This window comes from Erpetoichthys calabaricus, chromosome 9, assembly GCF_900747795.2.
Source record: "Erpetoichthys calabaricus chromosome 9, fErpCal1.3, whole genome shotgun sequence".
Lineage (NCBI taxonomy): Eukaryota > Metazoa > Chordata > Cladistia > Polypteriformes > Polypteridae > Erpetoichthys > Erpetoichthys calabaricus.
In genome coordinates this window covers 163,817,880-163,833,335 of record NC_041402.2, presented here as the reverse complement: position 1 = coordinate 163,833,335, position 15,456 = coordinate 163,817,880, and the positions used below count along the sequence as shown (strand labels likewise).

The following is a 15,456-nucleotide window of genomic DNA, read 5'->3' as shown; positions in this document are numbered from 1 at the left end:
GATTGATAAATCAATCTTTGTTTTTTGTTATGAATTCTAAACACTAAATTGAATTAAACATAACATGTACTATAGTTTTTTTTTTTTGCATTTCAACATGCAAATGAGAGGTGGGTTATTGTGATTTGTCTAATCAGACATTTTCCCTTTTGAAATTCCTATCATAATTAAGAAGAAATAGTTTTTGATTTCTCAGTTTAATGCTTGACCCTGTCAGCTGATCAGTTACCTTAAACTAAAGGTGAAGGTAACAGCAGCTAAATCTGTATTAGACAAATATGGTGCTTGGGCACATAGGGTTCTTGTCTGCTTTCAGATTTCTGCACTTTTTCTGTCTCTGAACAATTCTATTTTTTATTTGTTAATAAAGTTTTCTCATTTGTAAATAAACTGTCATTTGATTTTTATTCAAGTATTTTAAACTTAAGTCCCCCTGTGATACCTGTTACTGGTAAAATAAAGGTATAAAATAAAGCTTGATTATACATCTTTTGTTTCTGTCCAATATTTGGTTGATTTGTTTTTTTGGTACTGTTTTGAGTTTGGAATTAAGTTTAAAATGTACTGGCTAGTGAGAAGAGGGCGTTGATTTGTTGCGCATATATTTTTTAAGCTGTCATCTGTCAGAATGTTGGCTGGATTTTCCATATCCACCCTTTAAATTTTTATAACAGATGGGCTGCTCAGAAACTATTCAGTGATCACTTCTGAGCCTTTTTTTTTTTTGTTCTTTTTTAATGCAGCTGCTTTGTATGTAAGTAAGAGTTTAGTCTGCCTGTATTTATTTTGTGATCCTGATCAACCAGATGATAGGAAGTTGACACACTGGCTTCCTTATTACCTGTTAGTTACTACATTGCCCAGTTTCATATATTTTAACTGTTGTTCCTCTTTTAGCAGACTCGGATTTTTTAAAAATCCTTCCTAAAAAGGACAAGTAGTTCTCTTTATACATCATTTTTAAATGGTACTAAAGTAATACTTCTTTTTTCAGTCAGAAACCCTTCCTTTTTTTCTTTGGTAAAGATGGGATACATTGTAGACATAAATTTCAATCACTTCTGCTAAAGACATAGTTTTAACCTCTTAGACTTTTTGTTTTTCAAATGTTTTAAAAATACTGTATTTTCATGCTGATTCAAGTGTATCAGTATTACTTTGAAGTATTGCTAAGGAGTAACTTGAGGTAGAGGCTGTACATTGGCAGTGCCACGTGTGTGTGTTTTTTTTGTTTTGTTTTGTTCCCCTCATTGGTCATTTTTAGTTACTTTTTTTTCTCCTCTACATCACAAGGTGGATGACTTATACTTGATTGCAATCTGCCATCAGCGTGGGATCAAGAGCCTTAGAGATCTGACAGCTGACCACCTCCCCCTGCTACTGAATATCCAGCAACGTGGACAGGTGATTATAGTTGATGTGACCCAGATGGCCTTGGCAGATAGTCCTCAAGTGCATTAAATATTTAATATATTTAGTTTCAAATAATACAATTCAACTTACAAGAGGTGGTTACTCATTATGTAAGAGAATGGTAGATTAGTGAAATGGCTGAAATGAGTAATCAAGCAAGGTTCTTTCCATTTGTTTTTCTGTTTCACCTGTTAAAAATAATTATGCAGCACAGATTTTAATATAATGCATTGTTTTATCATGGTAGTGTCCATGAAAGGCACTTGAGCCTCCTAAGGTTCTTTTTTATCGATGGACATATTAATCATAGAAATGCAAAAATAATAAAGCTTACTAACCTTGGTTTACATGTACACTCTGCAATATTTACCTTAAAAAAGGCTAGGTTGCATACTCCTAAGAACAATCTTGTTCTGAGTTTTCCACCCTTAAAATGATTTAACACTGAACCTTTGAGTAACTTAGCAATAGTGGGCTGTACGCAGCTGGTACCAATCCAGCTTTCCATCTCTGCACAGACTGAACATATAAATACCTTATCAAGGGCAGATTGCATGCTGCTAGGACCAATCTTACTCTCTGTTTTCCTCCACTGCAAGGGTCCAACCATTGCTGTCAGGTATTGGCTACCCTAAAAGAATTGCACTAAATAACAAAGGCCAGGAGCCTGCTTCTGCTGGAATTACAAACTGTTATTGTCTGCTCCCAATTTGCTACCTCTGAAAGGTTTTAACCTGAATGTTATATTACTGAACCTTTTAGGACTTGGGTTACATTCCTACAGAAGCTGGATTAGTATCACAGTCCCTCATCCTACAGAACCTCCAACCCACTGGTGATTGCTAGTGTCAGTAAACAAGACAGTTTCAGAGAGTTAACAACAAACTCTTCTTCAATCTAAACTTATTTTTACTTGCAGAGAAGCCAGGCATATCAAACAACAGAAGTTAAAACCAGAAAAAAAAAACAACATATGACTTAAACAGATCAATTCAAAGTCCCTACAGTATGTTTCACTTCAGAGAGTTTGTTTCACTTTTTATTTATTGCAGTCTTTATCTTCTAAATCTAGATGAAGTCATCATCCAACCTGCTATATCCTAACACATAAAATACAATAATACATTGACTTACAAGGTCCCAAGTACCAATTTCATATCTTATTACAAATATATGCACACTGGTAAGTTTATGTGATCTTATATCTTACCCAATTTAGTAATTATTACACTATCATATTGTTTGCTTTTACATTTGCGTATTGTCCAATATTCTTTATTTGTATGTGATCCAATATCCTCTTCCTGGAAAAACATATTGTCATCCTGTGAGTCACTGTCAAGTGCTTGCTTCTTCAAACATTGCCTGTTAAACTCCTGTTTAAATACACACAATCAAAAATAATGCTACTTTTTATTTCTGAGCTTTACAGTACATTCTTACTTGTACAGTTTTATTCACTTTAAAACTGCATCTAAATAATCCATATTACTAACCGAGAATGCTAAACCGGATGGACGCAGGGACATCCGGCCATGGGCCGTACCTGCAAAAAGACGTACTGCGCAGGCGCACTAAGAAATGCGGGGCCGCGAGAGGCGGACAAGACCACAGAAAAAAGGAGTCAAAGAAATGAGGCGACGCGAGCACAGAAAAAAGGAAAAGGCACAGAAAAAAGTAGTCAAACGCAGGCGCCGCACGGAACCCATTGCACACGAAACTAGCACACAAAAAAAAGAAGAAGACGCTTGCGCACAACAGCAATGCTCCCCAACAACCCCCCCCCCCCACACACAGGCACCGGACGGGACACACACCAAGAGGGGGATTTAACAAGCCCCTGGAACACAAAAAAAAAAGAACAAAAAACCACCCAACACACCCTACAAGCAACGGACGGGACACACACAAAGAGGGGGATTCAACAAGCCCCTGGAACACAAAAAGAAAGAAGACGCTCGCGCAACAACAATCCTCACCCCCCCCCCCCCCCATCAATAAGAAGTGACACCCAAAGCCACATATCTAAAGGAAACGTCCATATTGAACATACGTCATCTCAACACCTTCACACTAGGCAGCATAGGTGGATCTCCTTACAATAAAGCACTATTAACCGTTCAACTGCAGAAAAGGCTCCATATTAACAGTGAGTGCGATCCTCCTTATTACTTATCCATATTTCGCACGCTGAGGAACAAACAAGTCATGAATACACGGTCACGGGTACAAAACGATTCGGATCGGATAACGGGACAAAACACACGAACACGAATGAAACAACAAAATACACGGCGGAGCATACAACGCGCTTCGGAAACTCCGGGAGAAAAAATGTCTCGGATCAAAAAAAGCAAAGCTCAAGTAACCCCGTTACAGAGACATGCCCAAATGGACAGACACAATGAACGTAGACGCATACAGCGCGCGTCTCAAAGTGCTGCATCGAAACAAGCACGATTTCAAAAGAAAGAGCTCACGTCTCAGACATACAAAAAAGGGAGCGAAGAGACAGAATAAATGAACGCAGACGTGTACAACGCGCATATGACCTGCCAGAAAAAAAGCAAGCAAGACTCCAAAAGCAGAAAGCTCAACTGACCGACATACAAAAACGGACAAGGCCTGATACAAACAATGCACGACGTAGACTGAAATGGACTTTTCGCAAAGCGGGGGCGAATCAATTAAAAATCAAAAATAGCGCGTCACAAATAATGGACATGCAACAACGCGGCACTCAAACGCCACAAGAAAAACATGCCCGTCGCGGACATCAACGCCAGACACCTGCTAAACGCTTACGCCAGTTGGCTGACAACGCCTACAATAATGAGTCCACTATTGAGCAAATTTCATTGGGATTAATGAATGTCATTTGCAATCATTGTCATTCACTTAACTTCACAGAAGAAACAACTGGCAATACAAATAATGAATTTACACGTTGTTGTCAAAAGGGGCAGATTAGACTGCCTCCTTTACATTCATATCCTGAATATCTACAGAAGCTTCTAACTAACGATGTGCCTGAAAGTAAAAACTTTATGAACTGCATTAGATCCTACAATAGTTCATTTGCTTTTGCATCTACAGGAGTACATATCAGGCCACCAAAAGGCAATGGCCCATACTGCTTTCGCATATGTGGTTAACACAACGTACTATATTATGTCCAAAAAATATTAATGTTAATCACATTAATAACCAGGTCATTTCATTACTTCCTGGAGAGACACGGCTCTTTCTAAACTCTGACAAAGTTGACTCTGATGACGACAATGAACATCTGAATTTCCCCATAGAATATTTGAACACTATTAACCCGGACGGATGACCACAACACAACCTTACCCTTAAAAACGGAACAATAATCATGCTATTAAGAAAACCTTAACACTAAACAGGGTTTATGCAATGGCACACGGTTAGTCGTCAACACCATGACACACAATGTTATTCAAGCAACAGTTCTTTCAGATTCACATGCTAACAATACTGTTCTCATTCCTAGAATTGACCTTACGAGTTCTGACCTAGAATTACCTTTTACATTGAAACGCCGACAGTTCCCCATTAAACCTGCATTTGCCATGACCATCAACAAATCACAAGGACAAACCATGGACAAGGTTGGCATCTACCTCTCTGAGCCCGTTTTTGGACATGGACAACTTTATGTTGCCTTCTCACGTGCTCGACGATCATCTGACGTTAAAGTTAAATTTATAAATGATCCATGCCAAGGCAGACTCATTCAAAAACAAGACACCATCTTTACTACTAATGTTGTATACAAAGAAATATTCCAATAAAACATTACTCTATGCCAAACACTCTATTTTTTATTTATATAGGCATCATCCAAACCTGCACACTATTCTATATCTAATTCATACATCTCACTCTTTGTCATGCCCCAACGCCAGGGGTTGGCAAGCGAAGCGAGCAGGGGGCGGAGCCCCCTAGTTCTGTAATAATCCAAATATCAACACAAATTACATTTTATGAGTCTTATTTAACAAACTGTAAAAAGCACCAGTATATGGATATAGAAAAATCTTGCCTAAAACTGAAGAAGAGGGGATTAATTTTACGAATATGAATAGGCATTATTGTTGCATGCCTTGCCATGTCATGGCTTGAAGTTTCTACCATATACGCTGTTCTCTGGTAAATTGGAGAAAGAAATGCAAAACATTTCAAGCATCATAATACTGTTTTATAATATGTTTGTTACCTACCACAAATACAGTAGGTAGGTATGTGGTACTTCATTTGTCTCTAGGGGAAATATAGATTTTTACAGAAGCTTAAGAAATGAATATTTTAACAAACAATAGCAACCCCCTCAGAAACACACAAATTACAAGGAAGAAGAAACTTCTGAATTGGCTAATCATAAGAGAGCAGTCACAGTGAAGCATTATATATTTGTATTGCTGTAGCTATAAAGGAGCCCCTGTAGTGTTTTACTGACACGCTTCTGTTGAATAATTTGTTGGCTAACAGTACTTAATAAGTGGTGTGTCAGAGAGAGAATGTGCAGTTAATAAAGAACAACAGTATTTTTTTTTTTCTACATTCTCTTCCCCTACTATCTCCAATGGGTTTACAGTGTGTCCCATAACTGAGCCTGCCTTAATTTGTTGATTCAGAATGGTGATGGACAGGCTGACAGACGAGATTAGACAGGAGTCCACGTGGACTATGATGTTTGCTGATGACATTGTGTAGTGATGATAGAGAGCAGGTTGAGGAGACCCTGGAGAGGTGGAGATATGCTCTAGAGAGGAGAGGAATGAAGGGCTGTAGGAACAAGACAGAATACATGTGTGTAAATGAGAGGGTGGTCAGAGGAATGGTGAGGATGCAGGGAGTAGAGTTGGTGAAGGTGGATGAGTTTAAATACTTGGGATCAACAGTACAGAGTAATGCGGATTGTGGAAGAGAGGTGAAAAAGAGAGTGCAGGCAGGGTGGAATGGGTGAAGAAGAGTGTCAGGAATAATTTGTTACTGAACGGTATCAGCAAGAGTGAAGGGGAAGGTCTACAGGATGGTAATGAGACCAGCTATGTTATATGGGTTGGAGTCGGTGGCACTGACTAGAAAGCAAGAGACAGAGCTGGAGGTGGCAGAGTTAAAGATGCTAAGATTTGCACTGGGTGTGACGAGAATGGATAGGATTAGAAATGAGTACATTAGAGGGTCAGCTCAAGTTGGACGGTTGGGAGATAAAGTCAGAGAGGTGAGATTGAGTTGGTTTGGACATGTACAGAGGAGAGATGCTGGGTATATTGGGAGAAGGATGCTAAGGATAGAGCTGCCAGGGAAGAGAAAAAGAGGAAGGCCTAAGCGAAGGTTTATGGATGTGGTGAGAGAGGACATGCAGGTGATGGGTGTAACAGAGCAAGATGCAGAGGACAGAAAGATATGGAAGAAGATGATCCGCTGTGGCAACCCCTAACAGGAGCAGCCGAAAGAAGAAGAAGAAGGAGAAGAAGAAGAAGTGAGCCTCTCATGAAGTGATGTTACTGGCGCAGAACACCACATCTTAGAAAATCTCACTCATAATTACAGAATTGTAGAATATGTAAGAGATATTAAAGGAACACTGTTTTCTAAGAAAAAAGACTTGGCTCTGCCATCTCTTATGTATCATGTCAATGTTGCCTATATTACTAGACCCATCCAGCTTGTCTTTAATGTGGATACTTTTGCAGTGTACCATCTGCATATTTACTCCCTGAATCGTGACCGAGCATAGTGCACTTTGATGTGGGGAAAGTCAATAAGCAGAGTTTTGCTGATTGAGCTGAAGATAATTGTAACAATTCCAATGACCTTCTGACTAGGGATGCTACACACTCAGCTGGATCTAAAACCAAGTTTATTGTTATAAGTTGGAACTGGGATCCATTTTAAGTGGAGACAAAATTAACAAAATTTAAACCAATAATTAAAGAACAAAAGACAAAAATATATTAAGTAATTGTGTACTTAAACAGTGCCTTCCCCAATTAAACTTGCAAACTTTCACATGCCTGTTTTACACTTTTATACAATATTCTCTTTTTAGCGTACTACTAAACGTACACATATACCACACTCACTTAATCTATGTAAGACACATGACACTAATGTCAGAGTTTAATCTGAGTGTTCTCTGAATGGTACTGAGGAGATTGTGGAATGCCAGCAAAATGAGCAGTACACAAGTGGAAAAAGTACAGTGGGAAAATGGTACTATCCCAAAAAATGTGGGATTAAAAACAGTTTGATCTCTTTCTCTCCTCAGACAATCAGCTAGTCAGGGTATAATGTTGTTCGTGAAGACATGCAGGTGGCTACCGCACTAATTTTGTTCTTCAGAAATGGCCTGAATAGACATTAATTCTCTTCTTGCTAGCTTTGATAGAGGTCAACTTTTCTGTTCTTACATTTTCTCCACTAAAATGGCTACAATCTTGGTACTTGAATTGGTCATGAGAAAATGTTTTTTTTTACACAGTACAGTATATTCATGTGGCAGTGCTACACAATTCTCTTTGCATCAAGAAATAAAGTTCTCCTCCTGACTCCTATAGTCTGTCTCATTCTCCTTGTCAGTACACACTGTTGGTTCAGAGTCATCTTAGGAACTTTGCAAGTGAAATGACTTGGGGTTACATTTATAGTGTGAGGTGTACAGGGTGAACTGAAAAGGCTACAGGACTGTTCTTTGTGATACTCGAGTGTTGGCTTTTCTTTAATAACAAGATTAACTTATTACATATAAAACTATGTACAATATATTTTTAAGATTTTCCAGAGAAAACTATTTACAATATACTTAGACTTACACAATAAAAAGTATTCCAACTTTATAATCTTATATATTCTTAACAAAAAATAGAGTAGCATACTTTTCCAGAAACAAAAAGAAAAAAGAAGGGGACGTCACACAATAGCTTCTCCTCTGTGTCTATTAAATAATAAATAATTTACAAATTATAAACATGACTATTAATCCAAAATAAATAAGTTTTAAAATAAAAATTAAAACCCAAAATATATACATGGTCATACTGTACACAATGCCGAATTACATTAACGTGCTGTTCACCACACTAAAAAAGTTTTTCTTATTTCCAAAAGTAAACATACAAAAACTGCATGTAAGTGCTTGGAAAAGATACACATGACTAATATACACTTGAAAATTTCCAAATAATTTACATGAGAAATAAAAACTAGAAAAAGCTTGGGGAGAGCTGAAAACGCCACCTACCCCTTACTGCATCCACCGTGCTTCTGGCGTCTGAGCCAAGAAAAGTGGTGCATGCAGGTTGTGAAGTGTAACATTAATTAACACCTGTAATATAACATACTGTATGGTCTGTATACTACTATTTACAAGAACAGTTGATTTGGGGGGAATTCATAATTAAAACAAAACAAAATATCAAATGATAGATTATATTTTGCCACATGACTATTTTTTCTTGTGATAGGTGTTTTACTTTGTAAATGAGCATGGTATTTTTTCATAGATTTATATGTATTTTGTATTCAGCATAAACTATAGTTACTGGCCCTAATAGAACATCATGTCTATCCACCTTAGAGATGATTAAAAAAGAAGTGAATGCAAATTTTCTTTCTAAATAATTCCTGCATTTATCTGTGTTTTAACAGAATTTGCTTACTTTTTATAGGAAGTCATCCCACAACCACTTCTTTATCGATAAGAGTGTGCTATCCTAATTCTTTCTAAATGTCTTGGTTATTAAAGCAATTACTTTTAATCACAAAAAGTGGAAATGGGACTGAGTCTGATGTTTTGACCATATTCAAAAGACAAATTGCTGCACGGAAAAGGAAATGAAAAGGTTACTATAAAAACCATGTTTATACTCTAATAAGAAAGGATTGCATCAAAATGTAACAAATTATTGCACAATTGTACATTCTACAAGAACTCAAAAAGGAGCAACTACTTAAACATCATTTCCAGTTTTGATGGTGATCATTCATTAGTGTCACTTTGTAAATAATCAGAGCCTTTCAAAAGAAAAAAAAAAACAGTAAAATTGTACCAAGCAAAAACATAGTCTTACTAATTAATTTGATATAAAACTATGAACCCCGTTGCAAATTTGTAGATTAACAAAATAATGGTTGAAACTATGAAAAGAACAGAATATTTATTTGAAATTTAAGTCAATTTAAAAGTAGGATTTGTTTTAAATCTGCACTAACCAAGTTTAAGCAGCACTCATATATCTCATCCTAAATGATTCTGCAAAGTCCTTTAATTTCTCCTTCAACTAGTGTTCAAATTTTATGTCATCATTCACTGGTACATACATGTACATTATCCTACTTCCTTAGTCAGGGTGAATGAGGAAATAGGATAAAAAGAAAATGTTTGAATTGTGATTGCTTTGCAATTTAATCTTGAGCAGTTTCATTCAAGTTGAAGAGATACAGTTTGATTTGTTAAAATAACCCTGGAGATCACTGGAACTTTTTGCTAACATTTTCTAACTTTGATTAAGAATGATTCTCGGTTTTATTTGAGATGTCAACATAACTTCATAAACAGCATTTAATTAATGATGCTTAGGTGGCACAGTTTAACTGATGTTTCACAAGACCAGGGTGCTGGTTTCAGACCTTCCACCTGGTCACTGTTCGTGTCATGTTCAAAAATTCTTTAAAGTCCAAGAGTGTCAGTGTGAGGTTTCTTCCTGGTGCTCCAGTTTTTATCCTACATTCCAAAGATATGCGTGTTAGGCTGATTGGCAACTGTAAATTGGCCTAGTTTGTGTGCTTGTGTGTAAGAGTGAGTGTATCCTGTGATGGACTGGCCTTGAACCTGGTATTATTGGGATATTCACTGGCTCCCCACCACCTAAACTTTGTGAGCTATAAAGTCGATGGATGGATGATGCTTTATAATTAAAATTATTTGAAACTTTGCTAACATTTTTCTCAGTAGAGAGCCCAAAATATTGTCTTTCCTGCATTGTTTGAATTAGGGTTTCCCTTCAGATGTTATGTTTAGCACACAAAGCAAATTTGCTGACTCTTCCTTCAATAAGGTTACACTTGAAATTTCAGCTGGCTTTGCAATTTCACACATGGACGGAGAAACTAAACTGAAATGCATCCCTGCAGTGTAAACATCTGGCATTATCAAGGAATTTAAATGTAATTAGCAATGCTTTCCATATGCTAGGCATAGATAAGCTGTTATAAACAAAACAAGGAAATGTGTAAACAGACTAGAAGCTAAATGTTAATAAAGAGAAATTGCTGCACAGAAATGGAAATTAAAATAAAGTTACCATTATGTCAGTTTATATTCTAATAAGAAATGATTAGAGTAAAATTTTGTTGTTTGAAACCCCCCCACCACCAAAAAAAATCTTCTGTAATGTAAGTTTTTGCCTTGCACTCTTATAAGTGGTAGTGCATGGTCAAGCAATGTTTAAAATTAGAATCCCTGAAGCCTATGAAAAAACTCCACCTTAAATTCCTTCGCACCTCTCCATTAGCGTCTTTTGTTTTGCAAATATGTCGAGCAGCAAGCAGCCTTCACACATTATACACTTCAGTTCAAAATTTTGTCATTAGTACTATAACATGAAAAAAGTTTCTGTTTTAGCTATGTGTTCAACATTTCTTGCCTCGCATTTCCTGTCATCCTACATTTACATAAATCGTTGTAGACACGGAACATGCACGAAATGCAGGTGTTCCAAATAACGATTTATTATTTACCCTATACAACTCCAGGCACATCACACCCAGATAAAGACTTGAGCTGAGAGAACTTTTTGTCGGGGTTGAGCTGCAGGGTGGGAGGTTGGGGTTGATGGGTTAGCAGGCTGCTTGTGCTGATCGACACATTTGCAAAACAATAGACGCTAATGGAGAAGTGCAAAGTAATTTAAGGTGACCAGGGATTACGAGTTTTTTCAGAGGCTTCACGGATTCTAGTGTTAATAATACTGTTTCCTTACCACTCCAGAGCCCTGGGTTCAGATCCTGGCCCAGACACTGCCTTTGTGGAGTTTGACTTTTCTCCAGTGTCCATAGTGAATTTTTCATTCCTCATTCTTAAGGCATACAGTTTGTTTTAAATTGACTAGCAACTTTAAAGTGACCTACTGTGAGTTTTGGTTTGAGCCCTATCCTGGCTCGTTCCTGCCTTGTGAGCAATACTGCTGGAATAGGATCTACCCTCTCTGGTCCTGAATGGTATAAAGCTAATTTGTAAATGTTGTGTTACTTCAAAGACATGCAAATTAATATTAATCTAAATTTGGCCTGTGCGAATGTGCCTTGTAATTGATTTGGCACCCTGTTTGGGATGGATTTTCCCAGTGCTTCGGGGTAAGCACTGGCTCACCACGATCCTTCAGTGAATAAATGGATTACAACATTGATGGATATGAAACGGAGATTAAGAAGAGATTAAGCAATGCCAAGATCAAAGTGTATAAAATTATGAAAGGAATTAGTGCAGTGAATTCCAGCTGTTACTTTAAAATAATTGCTTAAACAAGAATGTGATTGGAAAGTTAAGGGCAGATTTCACACAAATGTTAGAAAGTTTTTCACACAAATAGCCATAGATACCTAGAATAAATAGCAAGTAGAGTGGTGTGGAATATGACTTTAGAGACCTTTAAATCTCAGCTTGATGTTATTTTGAATGTTCTAGAATATGATGAATAGCATGAACAAGCTTGTTGGGATGAATGGCCTGTTCGCATCATGCTAATTTTCTAGTCTGTGTGTTTGCAACCACCCATCCCTCTCTGGGTGTCCAAATGTTAAAATGTTCGTTCATGCACACACATAAAGAAAATACCTAAAAGCTTTTACCAATGATTTCAGTGCGGCACTGTCTTATAGTTATAAACTAAGACAAATCATTGGTCAGAATAGCTGCACAATCATCTGCACAGTTGTGGATTCCCTCTGGCTTTGTACTGCTTAAAGAACATTTTTCTTAGATCAGGTGATTTCTTAAGGTATCTTTTATGTGCTCTTTTTTTCTTTGAAGAGTTTTTCTTATATTTGACCACATATTTGGGCAGCACTTGTTACTAAGTTTACCAGAACAAGTGCTTTAGGACCTGGTGTGCTTTGACATGTGTTGGCAATCCTCAAACCTAGACTACATCCAGTGTACAAGCTGGACTGATTTTGCCCAGCATAAAAGAGTATTTTTGTTTTGAAAGCTTTTACACTTCTGGGTAAAGCAAAATCTGATAACCCGAATAGTATTAGTGTTAGTTTCTCTCTCCAGTCAATTCTGGATAATTGTGAGCTGTTTATTTGGTTTCTGGGACCCACCCTTTCTACCTTGAGCACAGTCAATTCTGGATAATTGTGAGCTGTTTATTTGGTTTCTGGGACCCACCCTTTCTACCTTGAGCACCAATATAATAGAAAACTGCCTTGAGAACTGCATAATTGGTGACAAATAATAGTTAACAAAACATCACAGCATTGATACAAATCTGTTACTGATATAATGGCTATTTGAGCATAGGGAACATTTTGGATCACTTTATGTTTTTTATGTAGACACTGTAAAATCTTTTTTTTTTTTTTTTTTTTTTTTTTTAGGATGAAATTCAGAAGCGTTACGGCATTCCAGCAAACCAACTCCGGGTTTATCTTCATTATCAGCCATCATATTATCACCTTCATGTTCACTTCACTGCCTTGGGCTATGATGCTCCTGGCTGTGGAGTGGAACGGGCGCACCTTCTGTCTGATGTTATCCAGAACTTGCAGGCAGATGCACAGTACTACCAGTCTCGAACCCTGACCTTTACTCTGAGAGCTGATGATGCTTTGCTCCAGAAATTTCGAGATGCTGGTCGTCTGTAGAGATGTTTTTGCTTTTAAACAATTTTTGAATTTCCATTAAGGACGTGTTTAAAATAATTTTCTGTATTACTTAACACAAAGAAAAAACATCTTTAAAGCATAAATTGTGTGTAAACAAACACAAATGGACAATGCGAACCACTGAGCTGGATACCTCAAGTGGTCTTTGGTACAAACTATAGATTAAAGGAACTCCCAAATTAATTTTATTTTAGCAGAGTTAATGTGTACTGAACCTTTAATTATGTATATTTTTTTAGGCTGTATATTTTTTCAGTTATAGAAATGCAACACTCATTATGTCTACATTAATAAAGGTACATGAACAGTAACTTGTAATAAAATCCAAAAAATGAACTGTCCATCATAGACTTGATTTGCTTGACTGGTATCTGTTCAGGTAGTATTCAGGAAGACTGGATTATGGGTACAAATGGAAGCCTGGCTGCTGCTGCTTCTTGACAGTCTGAACAGCTTAGAATGGTGCCTCTGTAGGTTACATTGAGTCAGTTTGGTCTAGTCTTGTAGGAATTGACCTTTGACTGAAATCACTAAAGCTGTTAAAGAAGAAAAATCCCCAAGTTGTTAATTTATTTCCCCACCATCCTTAAAATGTGGGTGTCTATTGTTGGGGAAAACGAAAGACTTGTTGGAGCCATAATACTCATACGGTCAAGCCATTTTAAAATGATGATTGTTGTTTGTGGAGTTCTACTTTAACTATGGCGGTTCTATTTTATTGCACTGCTAATATTTTAACACAAATCACCACCACCACTAATAGACTACTGTGATTTATTTGTTTTTTCTCTTTATAATAAAGCTTTGGATAAATATTTGTGCTGTTGCTTTTTATCATGACAGTTATCCTTTATTTAGCAGTCATCTTAACCAGGGCTACTTTAAAAAATAAAGCTATACTGCACATATTAGTGATTACACAAAAATGAATGACACAGTGGTTTGTGTTTCAGGTCCAGGAAACCTGATCTGAATCCTGGCTATCTTACTGTTTGATGTTCTAAGTGGCTGATAAGGCAGAGCATGAACAAAAATCAGAAAATTGCAGAGATCTGTTTATACTAAGGAGTGTAACAGTGAGAGAGAAAGACTTGGTGTGTAGGTCATAGATGTTGTGCTTTAGAGAAACAGACTAAGGTTGTTCAGGCATGTGGAGCGAAACACAGAAAGGTGATTGGTGAAGACCAATTGCAGCAAGATGGAGGGAATGAGGCTCAGAGGGAGGCCAACAAAGGCGTGGTTAGTGGTGACGTTAGATGTTAAGAAAAGAAAAAGTTTAACCCTAAAGGACCAAAGAGAGTGGAGGAGAAAGATTTGGGGAGCAACTAGCTAATGTGGATAAACCCATAAGCTGAAGACAATGATAATGATCACAAAGATATGCAAATTAGGCTGGTATTATGGTTTAGTGGCAAAGGCCCTGGACCTTCAGTAGTCTTCTGTGTCATTTTCAGTTTCCAATTTCCTTAACAACCTTGAACAAGTCACTAAACCTGTTTGTGCTGAAATATAAAGGGAAAACAGTATATATGCATGTAATTATGTAAATGATTGTAATGAATACCCATTTTGCAAATCTTCATACATAAAGGTGCCAGCCAAACATAGTTGGTGTTACATCCATACACATCACAACATAAGTAGAATTAAACAACACAGTATACAATAAATGATGTCATCAGAGCATTATATACAATATTAAAAGTATATATATATATATATATATATACATTTATCCCTTGTGATTCGTGGGATTTAGGGGCACAGGACTACTAATACTGTACTGTTGACCACGAGCCTTACTAATAACAAACAGTCGATAATTTAACACATACTAGAAAATACATTACAGTTCTATATATATATATATATATATATATATATATATATATATATATATATATATATATATATATATATAGCATCAAAAAAGTAAAATGATATGTAATAACTGTAATTTATACTGTTCTGTACTGCAGCAGTAACATACAGAGTCTTCACCCCTGCTGGTGTAGATGAAGCAACGGCTTCACAGATTTCCTTCTCTTTTTTTTTCGTTATATACCTTACTGTTGACTGGTTAAAAGAATACTCCATCCAAAAAAAATATTTTTAAATGTTGGTTAC

General features: G+C 36.8%; 1 protein-coding gene across 1 annotated transcript in view; it reads left to right on the top strand.

Annotated features, from left to right (window-relative positions):
* The window catches only part of dcps (decapping enzyme, scavenger), an 83,854-nt gene extending 69,449 nt beyond the window's left edge, over window positions 1–14,405 (top strand). The window contains exons 5-6 of the mRNA XM_051932139.1: window positions 1,294–1,404; window positions 13,042–14,405. Coding sequence (XP_051788099.1) covers window positions 1,294–1,404; window positions 13,042–13,308 — 378 coding nt within the window. The 3' untranslated portion in view covers window positions 13,309–14,405. The remainder of the gene's footprint in view (window positions 1–1,293; window positions 1,405–13,041) is intronic.
* The last annotated feature ends 1,051 nt before the right edge of the window (window positions 14,406–15,456 follow it).